The 21,576-nt window shown below is 34.2% G+C and overlaps 1 protein-coding gene across 1 annotated transcript in view; it reads right to left on the bottom strand.

Annotated features, from left to right (window-relative positions):
- CFAP54 (cilia and flagella associated protein 54) overlaps nt 1-21,576 on the bottom strand; it is a 113,760-nt gene that overhangs the window by 27,025 nt on the left and 65,159 nt on the right. The window contains exons 40-52 of the mRNA XM_083859805.1: nt 21,000-21,152; nt 20,305-20,496; nt 19,325-19,412; nt 18,681-18,887; nt 17,036-17,102; nt 15,003-15,185; nt 12,441-12,527; nt 11,317-11,439; nt 10,385-10,438; nt 8,839-9,055; nt 8,371-8,465; nt 6,077-6,246; nt 847-949 (exon numbers count right to left, since the gene is read on the bottom strand). Coding sequence (XP_083715931.1) covers nt 847-949; nt 6,077-6,246; nt 8,371-8,465; nt 8,839-9,055; nt 10,385-10,438; nt 11,317-11,439; nt 12,441-12,527; nt 15,003-15,185; nt 17,036-17,102; nt 18,681-18,887; nt 19,325-19,412; nt 20,305-20,496; nt 21,000-21,152 — 1,739 coding nt within the window. The remainder of the gene's footprint in view (nt 1-846; nt 950-6,076; nt 6,247-8,370; nt 8,466-8,838; nt 9,056-10,384; nt 10,439-11,316; nt 11,440-12,440; nt 12,528-15,002; nt 15,186-17,035; nt 17,103-18,680; nt 18,888-19,324; nt 19,413-20,304; nt 20,497-20,999; nt 21,153-21,576) is intronic.

Raw genomic sequence — 21,576 nt, forward strand, 5'->3', positions numbered from 1 at the left:
AAATTCTACAGTCTATATTTGTTTCAGCAAGCAGTCACTGGACAATTTACCACCTGCATTTTACTTATACAAAAAATCATCATGACTGACTTGCATTGATACAAATGAAGAAAAAATATCTATAGCTCAGTTACTGGCTACAGGACCATCCTAAGAAAAGAGAGGAGCAAGTGCAGAGAGACAGAATCCCCTGATATACAACACAGACAGAAAATAATTAAATTGCATGCAAGAAAGTCCAGTCTCAAGAGACGTTACAAAATCTCACTGCTCAATTGCTCTGTCCATATGAGTCAGTTTGACTCACTGTGCACTCAAGAGTGATTTTGTGGTGTGTGACCAACAGGCTTTCCAAAGCAGAGGTCAGAATCCCTATGTGTTGGATAACAGAAGTCAGCTGAAATCTTGTTCCATATGGAACACAGCAATGATGTGAAATGGTCCATCTGCCTCTTTGAAAGAGAATTCAGTTTTCAATCAGAAAATATAAAATGCCTCAACTGAATAATACAAGATTTTCAACTGTTCACTTATTTTTTTTTCACTTCCTTTTTGTTTGGGGGGTTTTAAACAAAAGATTTTCAGTGCTGCCATTTGAGAGTAATAGAAATAAAAACTGTAATTCCTAACCTCATACAAATTATAATGATGATTACAGACACACTGAGCACACATTAAGCAAGCAGGTGTCTGAAGCATGTCAAAGATCATTTTTCCCCAGGTTAATGGCAACCACATAACATAAATGACTGCTATGTTCTAATATTATGAAAATCACTCAATACTTAATACAAGAAAGATTCATATCCAAAGAGACATAAGTTTAAAACAAATATCCACACATACCAAACACTCCCTTTCCTCCTTTTCTTCCTGAAAATGTGCCACGTCCACGCTAAAAACTTTTGCATCTTGGAAAAGTCGAATTGCAGAGAAAGCCAAAGCAACACTGTGGTATAGAGCAATATTATTTAAAAATACTAATTATATTTGTCACTTTATGATTTTATTAAAATAGATACTTCATTTTTTACTATGCCAGAGATGTAAATCACCAGTTACCAATTTTTGCTTCAGTAAAACAAGGCTGCACTCAGACTATTTTCTGAATTTGTAGGCACTGCATTATGAAAGTGACAAAACAGCAGTAAGAGAAAATGTTCTGCCAATAACAGATATAACCTGATAATATTTCATTGTTAGTGGGGTCAGGCATTGGAATAGGTTGCCCAGGGAAGTGGTGGAGTCACCATGCCTGGAGGAGTTTAAGAGGCATTTGGATCTGTGTGATACATTTAGTGGTGTATGGGTCACAGTGATGATGCTGGGTTGAAGTTGGATCTCATGAGCTCAAGGTCTCTTCCAGCCGTGGTGTTCTATTATTCTATCAATAGCATATAGGCTAAAATACATCACATTCTATTGGACCAATCAAAACAGAACTCCATTATAATTTCTAGTTACATACAGAATCATAGAATCATTTTGACTGGCAAAGACCTTTAAGATTGTCAAGTCCAAGTTTTAGATCTAGTCAAATCACTAGATCAAGAGACTAACCATGGCATTTCTGTCTTCAGGGATAAGTTCTTAGAAATTAGATGTAAAAATACTGAAAATTACAACATATATTAAGAGAGTTCTATATCACCCACAACTAAGGTTAATAGCTCTCTCCTTAAAATTCTTCTGGGCTATGCATTAATCCTTCTGTTAAATCCACATGGTCAAATACTCAAAGGATCTTAGTAGACATCATCAAGGTGATGAGGTAAAACTTCATCAGTAGGAATGACATTGCATCTACCATACTCCTTGCCCCATATCCTAAATTCTTTTCTGGAGTTCCCTCTGAACAGCACCTTTGAAAGATACAAACATCATTAGGATTGATGCAACATTCAACCCTCTGTATCAAAAAATGATGGGCTTAGATCTCAAAATATAGTCATGTTTCTTGAAATATGAACTACTGTTTTTTTACTCTTTTTTTCTGTCTTCATAAGCACTCAGATACATTCAAATCGTGTTCCATTTTCATTATATGTACAAAAATGTGAATCTACAGCAGCAGATTGTGAATACAATTATTTCATGATATGAAGACTCCTGCAAAGCCATCATAGACAGAAGACCTTTTTCATAACAGGAATTGTTGTCCAGAGAACACACTACTCAAAATATTCTGAGAATTGCCAAAATCAATGTCTCTTTGTATTGGTTTCTCTCAATTGCACATTTTCCTCTATGTCTGTAAATCTTTACTTTCCTATGTCTTCTCTAAAACATTTTTTAATTTGGTCATGGGGGCTGTTTGTTTGGGATTTTTTATAATTCTACATTTTCTCTGCCCACAGAAACATTTTTCTAATAATTCTAAGTTACCAGAAAGTATGCCTAGCTCACCACTTAGAAGATTTTTTCATCAGATTAATTGTTAGAAAAATGTATAACTGAAGTTCTTATCTATACTGGTTTTTTACATAGACTCCCTTTACGTACAGACTGACTGTTATCAAGCATATGAAAAAGAAATAGAAAATAATTATTAACACCTGAAAGTCCTTTTTACACGGCCAGAACAATGCAAAGGGCTTTTAATCCCTTTCTAGACTAATGTTTGCAAAGGCAAAGATCTTGCACAAAGAATTCTGAAGAGCTGAACTACTTGTAAATTACACACATTATTCTGTCAACATGTGTATAACCACAGAATGAATAACCTCCTGTTAAGATAAGAGAGTAGTTAAAGTCTTCCTGTCATTTCTGATTCTATCCTTGCTGTTTTTGTGATGCAGACCTGGATGGATGACACCAATTCAGTACAAATAGACCCCAAAGTAACAATGAGAACCAAAGCTGTTAATATCTTTGCTTTTACCTTTCAGAATTCAATCCTCATGAATCTCCTTCATCATCCCTTTTACCTCAGTTTTATTCAACAAAATGAAAACAGAATAAATCAATGTTGAATTTGATGATAGGTTTCTCTCTAACAACAGAGAAGGTGAAACAGAATTTGCTTATAAAAGCAAACAGAAAAGAAGGATAATGCAATGATGTACCTCAACTGCTTTTAATTTTTCAAGAGATCTCCCCTGAAACCAGGCATCAAAGTTAAAATTACAGCAAAATCTGAGTTTTCTTAAAACATTGCTTGAGATGCTATGGTTCACATCTCAAATACCTTGGAGAAGGTACAGCACCTAAGAGTATATACAGGCTATTAACAAATATTAACCTAAATTCCTCAGGACCACTGCCTCAAGTTAACTGCTCTGGTCAACATTCAGCAATATTGAAAATGAGATAATATTGAATACCATGTATTTTTACCTACATGGTTACACATAGATTTCTACAGAATTTTAGAATATAGATTTTTATTTCTACTCATAGATTTTCTATAATTAAAATGCAGACCACAAGCCCAAAGATTCATATATGCCTTGTTTTAAGTAACAATTTACTCACATAAGCAGACAAGCACACATTTGGGTAATTAAAAAGCTCACATTCATAGGACAGACACCATGTAAGTACTCTCCTTGAGATCAATGGGATTAGTCCTATACATAAAGTTATTCTGAAGCATACATTTTTTTGCAAGAGAGCAGCTTGTAATGCAGAAGCTTCCCTTGATGAAATTTTTGTGACCCTCTTCTGCTGTCAACAAGAGTGATGTGTCTATATATTTCCCTTGACAAAATACACATCCTTTTATCAGCTGAATCAGAAAGTGACAAGATGATCAAAATAGGAAAGTACAGCTGACTGTAACAATTTCACCACTAGGTCATTTTGCCAAAGGAAAAAAAAAGATGAATTTCTGTAATATCATGCAAAGTTTGATTTCTAGGCTGGCAGGCAGGAAACATTCAGCTGTCTGAAGAAATGCTTCATTTGTATTTGAGGCAGACATATCAGCAGTTTCCATGGCAGTGCAATAAAACTGCAAAACAGGTTAAAAAAACCCAAACTCTTACTTTGTTTTGATGGGGTTTTTTCCCTGCTACTGACCACTATCAATATATAAGACCCACTAAAAAAACACCCATCAAAAATTTGAGAGTCACAAAAAGTGCTCTATAAAGTGCTTGATATCCATGGAAATCCTCGATATTCTAAAAAAGTTTCTCCAATCTGAGACAAGTTATAAACCAACAGAGGAACTAGTCCAGAGGATATAAACTGCATGGCAAAATGAAGACACTGAAATGTCTTGCATATACTGGAAACAGTTAAGCAGGGTGAGAATATCTGAGACAGGACTCTGCTAATGCAGGTTTTACCAGGCCTAATATCAAGCTAGGATTACACATATGATATTTCATAGGTGTGCATACTGCTCCCTGGTTACTAGTATAGTGAATTTATAAAATTCACTCAAAAGTATGATGAGGGCACTCAAAAGTATGATGAGGTGACTGTCAGTGAGTCGTGAATTTCTCCTTGACAAGTTATAGCAAATTAATCTAATTCAAAAAGCACTGAAATAGATTTATATTTCATGATATAACTACAAATAACAAGTTCTTACTTTGCATCCTCACTAATGACATTATTGCTAAATTATTACAGTCCTAATATCTGGATTTTTGGGAAACTGCTTTGTTTTAAAATAACATACACAAAACCTGGGGGAAAGACCACAGTGCAGGCTGTTACTGTTTTCAGTTCAGTAGTCTATACAGCACTGTGAAGCTCCTGCCCTTGTTAATTATTTTTATTGCTGTATCATAACAATGCTAAGAGAGCCAAGAGAAGGAAGGTGGCTTGTTTTGTCATAGAATAAACTTCTTTTTCTTTTTTCTTTTTCTTTTTTTTTTTTTTTAATTTGGTAAAAAATCCCACTGAGACTGATTTATCTATTGGCCTGATGAGCCACCTACCACTTCATCAGCAATCAGCAATCTTCACCACTATTTCAACAATAAAGAAAGGGTCAATTTTTTCTTTTTTTTCTTTTTTTTTCTTTTTTTTTCTTTTTTAATTTTTTTTATGCTTACTGTGATACAAGATTTATTGTAGCAATTCTGTGTATTTAGTTAGATTAGACCTAACAAACATTACAAATACTGATTACATTGTACCAAATCTCAATCTTGTCTGGCAGGTGATGGTGCTACACCTGAGTATGCTCTGTCTGTATTTAGCAATTTGTACGCTCAAGAAAATATTCGGTAAAAAGAGCTTCACACTGATAAAATGCATTGTTAAACATCCTTCTAACACAAATTAATGTAAAATTACAGGTATGCTAAACAGAGGAATCCTCCTAGGTAAAAGGCCAAAAGAATGCTTAGAATTTAACATCTACAAAGAGTTAAAATATTTCTGTATGTCCAGTATATTCCAATAACATTAAAATTCATTAAATTCTCCAAAAGAAATCAGAATTGAAAAAAAAATCACAGAATTTGAGAATGTTAATTTAGAGAAAATATCAGGCAGATAGATATGTAGAGATAATTTAGCCATAGACATAATACAACAGTATTTTAGACAACATTACTAACAATATAATTAATGCTGCTAAAATCTGTTCTAATAAGTTAATGTTTACTTCAATGCTTTTTAATTACCGTAATTTAAAAAATAAAATTCTGACATTTTAATTTGAAACCAATAAATACATCAAGAAGGAATGTGTCTTTAGGACAGAAACATGAGGCATTCTAGAACAAAGCAGAATTTGGTAGTTCAGAGATAACATTAGTGCTCTGTTGTATGCTTTAAAATGATAACACACATGATCTAACATATCCAGACTTTAACCAAAACCATGAAGACTTCAACTTTTTCTTTGTTTTTATACAACACTTTATCACAAAAACATCTCACGGAGAAATTGTAACTGATTCTCTGGCCCTATAACTGATCATCTTTTAAAAAGCAAAATAAAGCAATAATACAAAAATCAAATGCCTGTGTATCTTACATTTGTAAATATACTAATGCAGCTGTTACAGATAACTACTAAGATTTACAATACTGATGAAGTAATAAAGAAATTATTCTTTAATCACTAGTGGTCAAGGCTGTACAAGATAAGGTTGTTCATAGTATTACTTACCTGAGAGCTCCTTGATGCCTTTGCTGAGAAATAGAAGCAAGTTCAAGTTTGGCCTCAATAAGAGCCTCTAAGTCTTCCACAGAATACAAAAATATATCCCCATCACATTTTTCCTGTATGTCCTGTACAAGATGGCTAAGACATTCTTCAGCTTCTGTCAATAAAATCCCCTAGAAAAGAACACAGGGTTGTATGATTTCAAAAAGTAAAGAAATAAACATTTTCTTCAGAAATATTTTTCTCTTCGTAGCCTGCTATCACTGCATCTTAATACAAACCAATTTAGAGTGCAATATGTCTTTTTTATAAATAGGGGTGGGGTGGGTAATTCTGCTTTTCTCAGGTTTTTAGAATCATTGTGTTCAAATCAGCAACATCTTAATTGTGCCTGTACTATTGCCATGCATGCTTAACTACATATTTTAAGGCTTAGCAATGTTACTCACTAATTTCCCATTCTTTATTAAATAGCTATCCTTGATAATTTCATACTACTCACTATGCTTAGTAATTTTAAATAATAACCACAATATCAAAAACAACATTACAGATGTCTTTAGTTTACATTCTTTATTAGCCATATTTTGACATCCTTGTGTGCAGTATGTATCCTGAAAGTTCTGCTATAATTTACTGTCTATCTGATCAACAAATCTGTAGGAAGCGGTGAAAACCACATCTAAAAGGAAGTTAATTTTAAATTAAATCTCACTTGTGGAGCTTTCAGCAGAGTTAAAAATTAATTTAAAGGTTTGTATCGTCCAATAAATTACTTGGATCAAAATTCAGAGCTCTACTTAAAAAAAATGACCAAAAAAACTAAGCCATAAAAACCCCTCCAAAAGAATAGAAAAGAAAAATCAAGAGTAAGAAATATATTATGGCTCTTAAATGAGCCCTATTCAATTCAAATGAACATTTTTATTTTAGTTATTTGCAAGTTGCTATTTTCAAGTTATACTAAAACTTTCAAGTTTCTAGTGTATGATACACCAGTTGCTATACAAAATCATCCTCCCTTCTCCAGATGTACTTTCTGCATTACTTTGCTTGTAACAATGTCCAAAAGAAGGGAAAGTGGAAGACCCCTCTGAATGAAGAATATGTCATCCCTTAATTTTGGTCTTTTGGTGACGTGAAACTGTCAAGCATAAAGTTTACAATTAAACAAAACAAAATCCAACAAAACAAATTCCCTGCAAACAAAGAAGCCAATAAGCTGTGGTGTGTTTTCTTCAAAATAAAGTACCAAAAAGAGCAACATGAAAAAACTGAAATATTTCACATATGAGAATGGTAGAGAATGGTTTTTTATTTGGAAAGCATACTGCCCCATCAAAGAGTCTCTGATATGTTCTGCAGATGGCACTCTCTGAGAGGAGATGATTTTATCTAGAAATCACATTCAGTCTTTACCCGTGTGGTGGTTTAACACAGATGAGAGGCTGGAGATGACTCTGGCTGACCAACAGGAGCGTTGTCCACGCCTCCGGAGGACCCGGGCTCAAATCAGAGATGTCAGGTCACTCTGCCCTTTTTTCTCCTTACGGCCAGAGAAGGTAACACAGCTCTGAGGGGCAGCCCAGGCTGCCCAGGCCCCGCTGCTGTGTGATATGGGAGGTTCCACAACTGCAGAAGTTCCCCAGGTGGGCTGCATTTGTGTGAGTTAGAAGCCACAAGCAGACTGTTTCTCTTGTGGAAAGTTACCAAACAACAGGAGAAAGAAAGTCTCCTTCTTTCTCTCAAAGACTGCATGAATGACTATTTTATAAGTAGTACTGACCTGGAGTTCTGAGTTTTGCCTCTTTACATTGTTTGTAGCAAATGAACAGTTGGTGGTGGGAGAAAGAGTTGGTTTAGAAATTAATTTGTGGGTTTTTTTTCTTTTCCTTTGCTTCTTTTAGCGTGTGTTAATAAAATCTATCTGTTTATCTTAAGCTGGGGCCTGTTCTGCCTTTTTCTCCCAAAAAATTCTTTCTCCCAGTTGTCAAACAAAATTCAGCGAATATGAAACCACCACAACCCTTATGCTTAAATAGCCTTCCTGAGATCTGACTGTGGAAACATTTCCCATCATTCAAAAAATGATGCACCAAAAATGAAAAATGATTTTACCAAGTTGTCAACACTTCATGCATAGCTATTAAGACTACAGTAAAATTAGAAACAGAAATTTTTAGTCTCCTTTTTCATACCATCTTCTCATCATAATTTCTCTTATATTGGAGGCATTAGCAATGTTTTTGGATCAATCAGCATTTCTTAAATCTTTTTCTCCTAAAAATCAAAATTACCTTCAGCATGGCCATATTTAATTCATCTTTACAGTCAACAAGATGCACCGTTCTGTCCCTTTGTTCCTGTTGTCTTGAATTCTGATCTGCATCAACTGTCAAATACATTGCGGATAAAATTTCATGTAACAGATGCAGTATGAAAGCATTCTCAGTAATTGGAAGAACATGGTCCTTTTCTCTCTACTTACAACTGGGACTTTTGACATCAAAATGAGTAATAATAGAACAAAATAATAATAATAATAATAATAATAGTAGTAGTAGTAGTAGAGTAGAAAACTAATAGAAGAATAATAAAAAGCATTAACAAGTCTTAATGCTTATTTCAAGAATGACCAATTTTTTCAGCGACATTTAAAATGGATATTGTTCATAATACGACATATTAGTTCTTATGAAGTTTAAAGTGAAAAAAAAAATGCTTGAAACAATATAAATAAACTTTTCTACCATCCTTATAATTACCTTTTACATTTGATGTTGTAGTTTTGTTTGGCTCTGGCAAGCTGTTGTTGTCAACAGAATATACTTTTTTTTCAACTTTTTCAGGTATATTATTTATTGTGGCAGAAAGACAAATGATGAGATGCATTTTGGCTAAGGTTAATTTATTCATCATTTGTTGGTTGCACAGTGGCACCACTGTTAAAGACAGACTACAATTAAATGTATCTTCCAGTACCTATAAGAAGGTTAACAATTGGAATTATTTGAAATGACACATTTTGCATTTTTCTTGTTCAAGACATATTCTGCTTCTATTAATAATGATACAAATTAACATGAATTATATTAGCAATATTCTCATTTATTATGAATGAGTTGTTCTTCTTGTTTTTGCAAACTTCACCCCTTAGTAGCACTTGCTACAGCCTCAACAGATTGGTTTTACAGCAGAAGGTGCATCTATGAAGTTATAGCTATTATCACTGAAAGTTCTAGTTTTCTGCACTGTAGATGAATCTGTAGTTCAAAAACCTCAACTCAGAGAAAATTCTGTTGTTAAGAAAGGAAAAAATTATGGTATCAAATCATTCTATTCAGCCTATTTCATAGATGCTTTTTGTTATTCATTATAACATCCTTTTTTTATCATTAGTTTAAAAGTATTACTTTAGATTAATAAATTCAGAAGTCAAAAGTCTACACAGATTTGCAAGATCATGAGGCCAGTAACTACATACACTGTGAAGTGTTAAAATCAAAAGCTCAAGATAATGCACGACTTCAAAATAAATCAGAAACTAGTGAGATCCAAAGTTGTCAAGATACACTTCTCATTTCTATTCTGTAACACCAACTGTTGCACGAGCAACTTTGCTCTCTTGTAGACAAGAGAGAAAAGTGGAGGGAAAAAAGGTAGGGATTTTAATTTACCAATTTGTTTTAATGGTACAAATTTTTCACTTTCTGCTAACATTTACCCCTACTAGTTAAATGGATCTGTGAGGTTAATAAAAGGAAATTATTAAAACTGGAAACCACAAAAGAAGTTATTGATGAACAGGTGGTTTTAAATAAAATGAGAAAGTGACTGTTTAGACACTGGTTTATAGATTTACCATTTTAATTTTTTTTTCCCCAGAAATGGACTTCAGCCCCCATCTGAATTAGGACAATCTATGAAGACAATTCTGACTGATAGAAATTATAACATTAAAAGCCTGACGCTCTCAATATTTTAGCAGGATAAACACCTGACCTTCCATATCACAACAAAGTCTGAACAATTCCATTTGTGTGTTTTGCACAGAAAAGCCACAGATTTGTACAGATTAGATCACCCATCTGAAAAATGGTGAAAATGGTAGTTGCCCTTCCCTTGAGAGGTCAGTCATAAAATTTTAAATTTAGAAAATAGTAATCCATTGAGAAGAGTATGTCTTCTTTTTATTGGATTTTTTAATAATAACAAGGATATTTTCTGAACTGGATAATTCCTACCTTAAGACAGAGAAATAAATATTTATGTATAGCATAAAACATTTTCCTCTTTCAGGTTGTTTTTTACCTGCAAATTTGTAGCAGTCATGAGAGATTTAGAGGAATCAAATTTCTGTAAGGCCTGTAAAATGGACAAAACCAAAAGAAAGTAATGTGTTACAATATGAGTATAAAACTAATGAGTTAACAGAGGTGGGAGGAGGGAATTTCTCTTCAAATCAGCTCATTAAACTCAATTTGTTCTGCTTCACTGTCTGCAACACAGGGTAAAGGAAGGAAACATGAAGTTTGTCCAATAACAAACATGAAGTTTGACAATGCTGAATTTCACCTGGTGCTTTGTCCAGAAGTCTCTTTGGTAGTCACCTACCCAAGAGCACCACTCAGATAAGGGAGACCTTGACGGCATTCATCCAAGATTAAATCATTAGGTTATTTTGGTATGTGCTTGGGAAACAAGGAGAGGATGGTTATGGGAGAGGCTTACCCGACAACCTGATCTGCCTGCACAGGTATGCTCACAGGTCAGACCAAAGTCCAGGTCAATTGTTAACAGCTTCCAACCTTTGCAGCACATTAGTGACCAGACAGAGGGAAAATCAAACTGACCTGGGGTGATGTGAGTGTCAAGGCTCTATTGGCAGCAACAGCTCTTTTGGCCCAGCATCTCCTGAGGCTGCCTCTACCCTCCCCAGGGCCCAAGACCCACTCTCAGTTTTATCCATACTTTTTATGCCTGCATATGAAACCACACATTGTTTTTTTCTACAGCACTATCTGCAATACTCAGTGTATAAAAGACTTGTTTCAAAACTGATTTCTGTTCTTGCTGTTTAGTGAAAGATTTTATTGTCATTCAAAGCCTTCTATTTGATTCATCTATTGAAAGAAATCTAGGAATTTCTTATGAATGTGTAACAAATTGCAGATATGGAGTATGCGCAGTTTCATGAAGAAAATGGATTGTTACAGTTTGATGTCATATTTTCTGGTGTTTACCTGCATTTGTTCAGTATATCTGTATCCTGCTGGTATTTTCCATGGAATTCTCTCTCCCGAAATAAGCAAAGACAGTTCATGAAAGGCCTCCGTAAAAAATCCTATATCCGTAAGCACTTTAATCTATGAAAAAATAACAAAACATTTGATTTGAATGTTATTCTTTCTGCTCAAAGTAAAATGCATTTAAAGGTAATTGTCAAATAGATTTGACTACCAGAATAGTACATTGATGGAGAATAGTACATTGATGGAGAATGATCTTTAATGGAAAGAAATCTTTTACATATTACAGTGAAAAATTTCAAAGATGAGTCTTTCTCTTTTGAAAACAAATTGTTTAAAAACTTCCTCCTGACAAAGGGAAAGAACTTGCTTCATCTGGTAAGACTTTTGACTGCCTGTCCAAGATCAGCCTCTTATCAAAATCTGTTTCATAGATTTTGCTCATTCTAGTCTCATAGTACTCAGCTACCCTATCTAACCCATATCAGCATTTCCTGAAAATATCTAAAGCCAATATCACTTTGACTCCTCATACTCTTAATAACTCTTGATAGTTAGATGCCTTTAAAAAAAATCCCAAAACTCACAAATTATTTAAATCACAACAACAACAATAAAAGGTGAACATTAGTGAAAAGACAAACATCTGTTCGTAAATTTCATGGAACCTTGTTCTACCATGACAGTAAGAACAAATCCAGAAGTGAACATTTGGGGGAAAAATAGTCATTCATGTTTTGCACTTAAGAAAACATTTAAAAGAAAAGTGGAACAAGATAAAAAATACCAAGTGATAAATCTGGACCAAAGAAGGAAAACCTCTTCATTAAATGGAGAGAAGAAAGAATTTATGGAAGCACTCAATTGTCTATGTAGGAAATTAACAGTAAAACTGTGTAAATAACTCTGCATGCTACTAAAATTGAAAATATAAATAATAATTGCATTTAGAAAGCACCTCTACCATCTGCTGTGCTAAGAAACACAAAGCAACAGCTGAACTTTAAAGCATTACTTTTCATAGTAGAAATATATGAATATTAAATTAACTACATTTAACAAAGAATTGAAAAGGTTAATTGAAGTACAATGGGTTTTGAGAAAGATTATTTGATTACCTTGAGAATTCTTCCTTCAACACATTTAACCGGGTCCTTACAAATCTCAGATACAATATATTGATATAATGTGAATAGAGGTAAAATCTGTAGGAAAATAGTAGGCCATGCAGGAATAAACATCATACGATTATGGAAATATGCACTGCAATTACATATCAAAATATCTAGATAATACAAGATTACAGCTTTGACCATCACACACTACTTCTTTTATACTTTCTGAAAGATTAATGTGTTAAGAAGTTCTTCAGCTCGCTAAAGCTAACCACTGATACTACCTTACATGTGATTCACAATGTAAGAAGTGAAGTTTGTCCAAATTATTCTCTGTGTTAAAGGTGGGGTCTTTTACTACATCATTAGTAAGTAAACCTACCAGAAATAGGTTGATACAAGGGATTTCTGAAACTGTCTGCATTTTGATGCAATATTTTTTTCAATATAACAGAAGAATAGAGTTCTGTAAGCTTTTTAAAATAAACACAGTGAAGTCCTGCAACAGTCTAAGTCAAATTATAACAGTTGTAAAATAAAGTGGATGGTGATGAGACTTATTGACAAATTTATTTATATTAATTTTAAACTGAATTTTTTTTGTAGGGAGAAATGAAAAAAAAAATTAAAATAAATTTAAACTGAGCTCTATTAAAGTATAGAGACACTGTATATCCATCCAGTATCTGAAGGGGGCCTACAGAGAAGCTGGAGAGGGACTCTTCATCAGGAACTCTAGTGATAGGACAAGGAATAATGGATAAAAGTGAAAGAGGGAAAAATTAGGTTAGATATTAGGAGGAAGTTCTTTACTGTGAGGGTGGCGAGACACTGGAGCAGGTTACCCAGTGTATTTGTGGATACCCCAACCATGCAAGTGTTCTAGGCCAGGCTGGATGGCATGTTGAGCAACCTGGTCTAGTGGGAGGCATCCCTGCCTTTGGCATGGGAGGTTGGGACTACATGATCTTTAAATGTCCATTCCAACACTAAACATCCTATGATTCTATGATCTGATGCTATACAATATTTCAGAAAAAGCAGATTCTTTCCTAACAGATTTATGGGTTTATTGAAAATTAAAGACCTTCCAAAATTTAATTGGTGTTCAGCTTTTACATTTTTCTTCACTTTAAAATGTCCCCAAGCTTAGAAAATGCTAACGGCATTGTCACATTTTTGTCAAATTCACTTTAAGTTTTCCTAATGTAGCTTAATAATTCTGAATTTGGATTACAAATGCTTGAGGCAAATGTTTTAGTTGTACCCATATAGTTTCCTACTGATATTTGAAGTAGTTCAACAAAATTAGTCTTTGAAGTTTTATTTTTAATAAAACTTGAATCTTGATGTATTTTGATATAAATGTCAAATCAACTTAGCACCCACCTTCCAAAACATTCCCACATAATAAGCATTCAGGGGAAATGAAGCTCTCATTCAGCTAAAACTGCAATTGCTTTGACCACGATCCATGACCCGGATCTATATTCCACTGGCAAAAGTGCAGAAAGAATCAAAAATGTGCGTGGCCATGTGAAGCAAGAAGTCAAATTAAGTGGCTCTGCCTCCAGGTAGTTGTCTGCCCCTTGATTTTACTATGATCCCACATAGCAAGGACAGTTACACAAAGCTAAATAATGAAGTGAACTCCAGTAACACAGGATGGGAAGAAACAACAATGGGAGTTAGCCTGAAGTTCCAAAAGAAATCAATCCAACAAATGGCTTGCTGACAAAAAAGGTGTAACATCGTTCTGCCTCCTCCTGTCTAACTCTTCTTCCATCTCTACCTCCTAACCTTTGTTACTCCCTGCTGCCAGCCCTGCGATCTTTTCCCCTCCCTGGCACTGGCTCTACCACTTGCAGGACCTTGCCATAAGTGAATTCAACTCATCAAAGCAGAAAAAATCTGCTTTTTCAGATGGAGTGTTTTCTGTCAAGCTTGATTTACAGAAGTATAAAATAATCACCTGACAGGAAATTCTGTTAGTGCATACAAGACCAAACTAGAAAATAGACCTTCTTCAGTACTAGTAATCAATTCAATATATTTATTCTAATGTACCTCACTGCATGTTTGAAGGACACTGGATTAAAGTGGAAATGGTCAGACATTAAATGGAGAAAATAGGAAGATGACCAGCATAGGAGGGGAGTTATAAAAACACTTCATACAGAGGAATAAGAGAACATGAAAAGGAGAAAGGGAGTTTTATCTACTGGAAGTTTAAGTATTGAAAGCAGTCTGGACATACTGCATTTAAAATATTTTTTGTACAGTGTATTTTAAGTAGTATATAACAGAGAATTTCCTCTGTTATGCCTAAGCTGCATGAAAATGCCTAAGCTAAATGAACCAGGTGTTGTCATCTTCCAGAATAAAAAAATTTCCCGTGTTTTCTAAAACTTGTATGCAGCAAGCTATACCTTGTTTTAGGTGCCACAGAACCTAGCCATAGGCGTATTTTCTTGAGGTTCTGAGATATCTCGTAAGTACACCCACACAAAAAAGTAAGACTAGGTATCTTAAAAATAATTTCCAGAGCATAAAAATAATACTTACTATTAAATTTTGTTTCGCACAATGTAGTTCAAACATAATGAAATTCAAACTTGCAACTACAGTAGAGATATCAGCTCTGTAGCGATCAGAGAACAGGTCAATACCAGGAATAAGAAAATTGGTTTCATATTCTACAAAGTCATAGTCAGATGTTGGATGTGGAAGAGAAGCTCTAAACAGGGTCTGAAAGTAATAACAATGAATTAATTGTGAGAAGGTGTACAGGTATTAGTGAGACACTATAAACTCCAACTCATAAATTACTTCATAAACACAACTCCATCGATGCCTTAATTATTCAGCTGTATCCAGACAATATTGAAAAACAATTTTAGAGAAAATGTTTTATGTGTGAAGTTGATGGAGAAATAAACAAGTGGTAAATAGTCTAAGGACAGTATGTCTCCCCCTGTTTCTGGGAGAGTTGCTGACTTTAAGGCCAGTTAAAAGCTAATTTCATTCTGGTTCCACCTTTCCCTAGGTCAGCTAGTGCAGCTTATCAGCTAGTGCAGCTTAAATCATGTAACTAAAAACTAATATGAAATTTGGTAATTTCTGGGAGAGTTTCTGTCTTCAAAGCCAGTTAAAAGCTTGTTTTACTCTAGTTCTACCTTTAACTAAGGTCAGCTAGCACAACTTAAGTCATTTAACTAAACACCAATATGAAAGTCATGGAAATAATTTAAATGTTCTCTCTTAAAAAGGGAAGAATGCTAACATAGTATCTGATGTTGGAAATTCCTTCCCAATTGTGTTTATCTTGGTGTAATTAGCAATGATATGCTAGAGAAATTTGCATTTATACTCAGATCTGAGATATTAACAAGCCTAAAGCTTATACCAGAGGTGGAATTTAAACAAGGTTATAAAAGCTTTCCAATTCAAGGAACAAATTATGGCTTGAACTTCTTGCAGTATAGTGACAGTAATTTATTATATTTTTCAAGACAATCACCCTGCAAGCTGCTTCCATCCCAATTAATATCAGACCCACTTCAGTCAAGTCACAATTATTTCTACTGTTACACAACTGGAACAAATGCTTGCTACCATTTCTGTCAAAAGAAGGAATCACCATTGTTCAGCTTTGTAATTGTTCAGCAATTATAATGCGAGAAGCAAGTCAAAATTCTCCTTTACCTTTGTTTCCTCAACTTGCCCTCCCTCTGGTGAACTTAACAAGTTTTCCACTGTGGCCTAGGATATGTCTCACAGTCACAATCACAACACAAGATATCAGACAGTGTCGTTGCTTGGTTTTGGAAGAAGCAAATAATTTCCAATAATAATTTGGAAATTATTTGGATAATTTCCTGAAGCTGCACTGCGATGATTAATCATTGATCCCAGCAGACTATAACTGGCAGAACACTTGCATTTCTTTTTCCTGCACTGCTTTTGCTACTGGCATCTTAACTTCCATTTAAAAGTAAACTTTTTTTTTTTTCTTTATAGGTCTTTTTAGAGAAAGTCTACAAGCTTAATTTTAATGATCTTACTTTCTTTGTGAAGCTGATCATTTTTAATATCCTCTGGTTTTAGAGCAAATTTCTATAGAGGTGAGATTTTAGTATTACAAACTAGTATTTTACAGTGCTAAAAAAGATTCAAAAATTTCTTTTTTCTAAAGGGTCTGTTCTCTTGGTTGAAAATTTAAGACAATCTGTGAAAACTCGACAGATGTAAAAGAGAGCGCTCTGCTGTGGTGGATGCCATCCAGCTCTTCCTGAGAAGAATACTTCAAGGGAAGAAAAATATATTTGATTACTAAATGTCATCTCCCCTTTTCAGTATTTTTTCTCTGAGACACTCAAGCCTCCTATTGAAGTGATAATTTTTAGGCTACAATACAAAAATAATGTTAAAAAAAAAAAAAGAATAAAAACATTATATCTAATATGCATAAATTGTCAACTACCTCTGATCTCCATTTTTCCTTTACAACCAAAACAAAAAGATAATTATTTTAACAGAGGGCCATTTTAGAAGCAATTTGTTAACTTCATGAATTTGAACTGAAATTGCATTCTTACCTTAAAAAGTATCGCAGAAAAACAGCAGTAGTTTGTTCTTAATTTCATTTGTGATGTTGTTATATACCTAAAGCACAACAAATAATAAGAAATACAAATGAACCCATCAATACAAATTATGGAAATCCGTGTGTTTTTAGTCTAATGTGATAATAATACTAACACAATCTAGATGTTTTTCCTACTGGAAAACAACTGCTTGTTTTTAAATAGGTGCTCAGCCACACCATGCAAACAAGCATTTGACTGACTAAAGACATCTAGACAAAGGGAGTTGTCTAGATTATCATCAAACTTAAAGGAGAGACACAGGCAAGATAAATGCAAACTCCATCTCATACAAAACTAAAAAAGATAAAGCAGATTAAGCAACTCATGCTTTAAGTGTATTTCTTCCCAAAAAAGAAGCCTAAGATAACTAGCACATGGACTTTAATATGGCAAGTGTCTAGATAAATCTAATGATTCCTTCACAGTACCTCATCAGAGCCTTAAACCATCCTGGTAGCATCCAAACCATCCTAAGCAACAATGCTAGAAATCTTTTCTTCAATATTAGAATCCTTTAATCTGCATTTTACAGCCTGTGACTTAGTTGCTGTGGAAAGAGCAGCTCAAGAGAAAGATGTTTAACAGAGCAAGTCAGGCCTAAACACAAAAGAATCACCTGAGGGAGAAGCCAGGAAGACAGCTCCCTCCAAATCCTACCAGGATTTGGAATGGATGTATTAGCAGCAAAGGGATAGTATCCAGTGCAGCAAATAAGTGCCACAAACACCTGTAAAAGCAGCTAGGGGCTTAGTCTTGCCTAATTGGACCCAAGACTGTACCACACTCAGCATAAAAAGAGCTGTAATTTATAATCAAGTTAAACTCACTCCTTTTCCTTTTGGGCGCTAATTCTAAGTGTGGCAATGCCCCTTCATCCTGAAATACCTATGCCAGCACTTGCAAAGCTACCTTGACTTACAGATATTTTACAGGGCTATTAATATGACCTACTTCACAGGTAAGGCAATTTACTTGGATGAAGCTCTGCTCTTTCATGGTTATAGTGTTTCAAAGGTCATTTAATGCTGCCTTGGGTGCTTCTAGATTTAGATGTAGAAATTTTTGTACAATACATTGAGGAACAGCTCAGAATAACATTTCCAATGTTTCCATTCAGCAGTCAAAGAGTACTGGATGGAAATATTTATTGATGGCAATTTTTTATACAGTAATTCAGATTTCATTTAGTTCTAATTCACCAGAAAACAAGTACTTTAGGCAATATATCTGATGTCAAGATACATTAATATTTAATATGTGCAATAACTTGGGAAATGTGATATTTTGATTTAAAATCAATACGACTGTAAAGTCCTTGCACTTATGACTTTTTATCATTTTGTTTCCTTTTAATGATCTCTCCATATAACATACAGCTGCATTTATGATCAAAGATGAGCACTCAAGAAAAGGGAAAAAAACAACGTTCTCCAAAGAAGCAAATTTCTCCCTGAAAGGAAAAATTCCTCTGCTTTTGGTGAGTCCTTTTCATAACAACTCACTATTGGTTTTTAATAATTTGAAGTTACCTCATATCTTGGATGAGCAGTTTGTTTAAAATGCAATACAATACGTATATGGGTAAGATACTTACTGAGCTATCTTAGCCACTAAAACTGCTGCATGTAAACATCCCCAGGCTCCAGCCTGAGAAAGAAATTTCTGACTCATATCAGTTAATCTTCCAACTGCAAAGCAGTCTCTAGCATCTTTTGGAAAACTTAACTCTTGCCAGGTGTTAAGAGCATCAGCAATATTGAGTGTTTCATCAAGGGCTTGACACCAATATTTAAAAGCAGATCTGTAACATAAAAAATACCATCATATTGCTGACATTTTCCAAAGTGGAAGATAAGAACTGCTTCATTTTTCCTTTATTGCCTGAGATTTAACTAATTCTAATTGGGTCAAAAACTGAAATACAGTTACTACAACAACAACAACAAAAAATACCATTCCTAGTCAAGAGACTTAATGGGACTCAAATCATCAAGCCATAGACATTACTTCTTAAAAACACAAAAATGCATCAATTATTTGCTTAATGGCAATTAGTTAGCTAAGAAAAATAAACAATGCCTAGGAAAAAGCCCTCTCAAAATATAGCTAATAGTAAGTTAGATGAAAGAATTTATATGGACTAGTGGACACCACAAGAACTTACAAGACAGTTGAGGGGTACAGGACTGACAATCTAAAAAAATGAAACTGCTCTTTTTTAATCCAGTAACTATGTACCTTTTATTTCCAGCATAAAAGTGAAGATTTCCAAGTTCATGTAGAGCCTGCACCTTGAGGTCTCTCTGGCTACTAGTTTCAAGGATTCCTGTAATTTATTTTTATTCAATTAAAAAAAATATTTTCATATCATTAAACCAGTTACTGAACCTTAAACAAATTTGGCATGAGTAGACATGAATTCACATTCAATTCAATGCACGATATTTTTTTTAAATTTATTGGTCTTGTATATTTTACCATCAAATGTACCATTTCTTATTTCAACTAATTTTGAAAGCAAAAATAAGATACATGAACCTGTCTCCCTAATCTTCTGTGGTTTTTTTTATTCAGACCACTCAAATTTCTTCTTGTTCACAAGATAAACTGGAAAACAGGTCATTGGCCCTGCTAAACAACTCTGCCTGTATATAGCACAGTAGCATTCTCACAGACTCATTTTTAGAACCCATGCTGCAAATAAAACCACTTATAGCATCTGTTGACCTACTACACTAGACCTGTTCAGCCATACAGCATAAACAGGTAGTAGTGAGGAGCTGTGACTGCATGAGTAAAGCCATACCAGAATGTAAGATGGAAGCCAAGTAACTAGTTCACATATTCAAATGCACACAATCTGAAAAGTCTGTTTGCTAGGAAAAAAAACTGATATGGAATTAAAATGAAACTGCTAAACATTACATCAAATTCTGACTTGGGGAATAATCAGCATAACACCACTGAAGTAATGCTTTTTCATAAAATGAGATAATGGTAGAAATTATGAACCAGCTAGTGGCTTGTTTAGGAGTTTAGGATCTAATGCAGATTTCCTCAATTAAGAGGAAGTAGGTTGTACATTCCTGGAAACCAGCCTTCAGACAGTTACAGCTGTCTGACAGAGGAAAATAAGAATGGAATAAACATATATAAACACAGATAGGCAGAATGATGTTACTTCTTAGCTGTAAGCAGAAATTTATGAAAATGAATACCTATTGTTTGTTCATAGGAAGATATAATTACTGAAAGCTGTGACTTTGGTATTGGTCTACTCTCAACCATACTGGAGAAATTTTCCTGCGAAAGGTCACGTGGTGTCGGTAGAAATATCACTTCATCTGCCACGTTAAATTTCAGCTTTCTGCTTGAAGAGATATGACTGCTGATTGCTCTTCCAGCATTTTCTAGATTAGAAAAGTAATTATGTGATCAGTTTGGAAAAGTATTATACCATTTCTAGCACTCCAAATATTTCCACACCATGTTAGTCGAACAAATATAGAATTCCTTTGTATCCTCTATCCATTTGGTTTCCTATGCTATAATTCTGCGCGTCTCCTAATTAAACTCATGGAATATAATTAATTGGTCAGTGTAACCAAAGGATATGTGCTCTGTTAGTGAAAATAAACTTGGGAAGATCTGCCAGTCAGTCCTCTGACAGGTATGGCTGCAGACAGACAGGTGACACAGCTTCATGAAAAAAAAATTATCATCCAACTATCGGACAGATCATAGGAAATAAGGCTTAGAGCTTACAGAACTTCAAATTTAACTTCATATTCTATATTTTTTTCTAGTTGTCAGTAATTAAAACTTGAATTTAGAAAAATCTGTTCCTTTCACTCAGCTATTTTAACTGCATATACGCTTTATTAAGGGAGAAACATTTTGATGTATCACTCACCTTGTGTGTGTGCAAGAAATAATGAAAGTAGTTTTCTGCTATGTCTCAGTGCTCTGCTTTGATATTTAGATTTTTCTAGAGTTTCTCTAAAACATTTCAGTGTATCATTCACATCAAGAGGCACAGAAACTAGGGTTTTTGCTTGATTGTGATCTAAAAGTAATTAATAATTATGGAGAAAAATTTTGTAATATATAAATAAATATTTTAGTAAATCACCCTGTAAAACATATTTGAACATTTTTAAAACTACAAAACTCAAGCATATCAAAACTTTCCCCTTTTTTTTCTGATACTTTATGAATTAAAGTAAATTATTAACCACCAGGAATATTAATTCTGTGAGTAACAGTGCTGATTCACACTAACTTCTGGGTTTATTGCTGGATAAAAAATAACAACAGAAAACTGGACCAAGACCACCACTCTGCCTCACAGGCTGTAGGTCACCTGGCACATGCTTTTCTCTGCTTTCAGACATAGTCTGAATATGTTTTGAAAGATCTTGACAACATTACAATCCATGCAAAATATCATGAACAATAATTTGAGGACAAAGCTCAGTTAATAATAAAAG

The sequence above is a fragment of the Zosterops lateralis genome (assembly GCF_965231275.1).
Source record: "Zosterops lateralis genome assembly, chromosome: 4".
NCBI lineage: Eukaryota > Metazoa > Chordata > Aves > Passeriformes > Zosteropidae > Zosterops > Zosterops lateralis.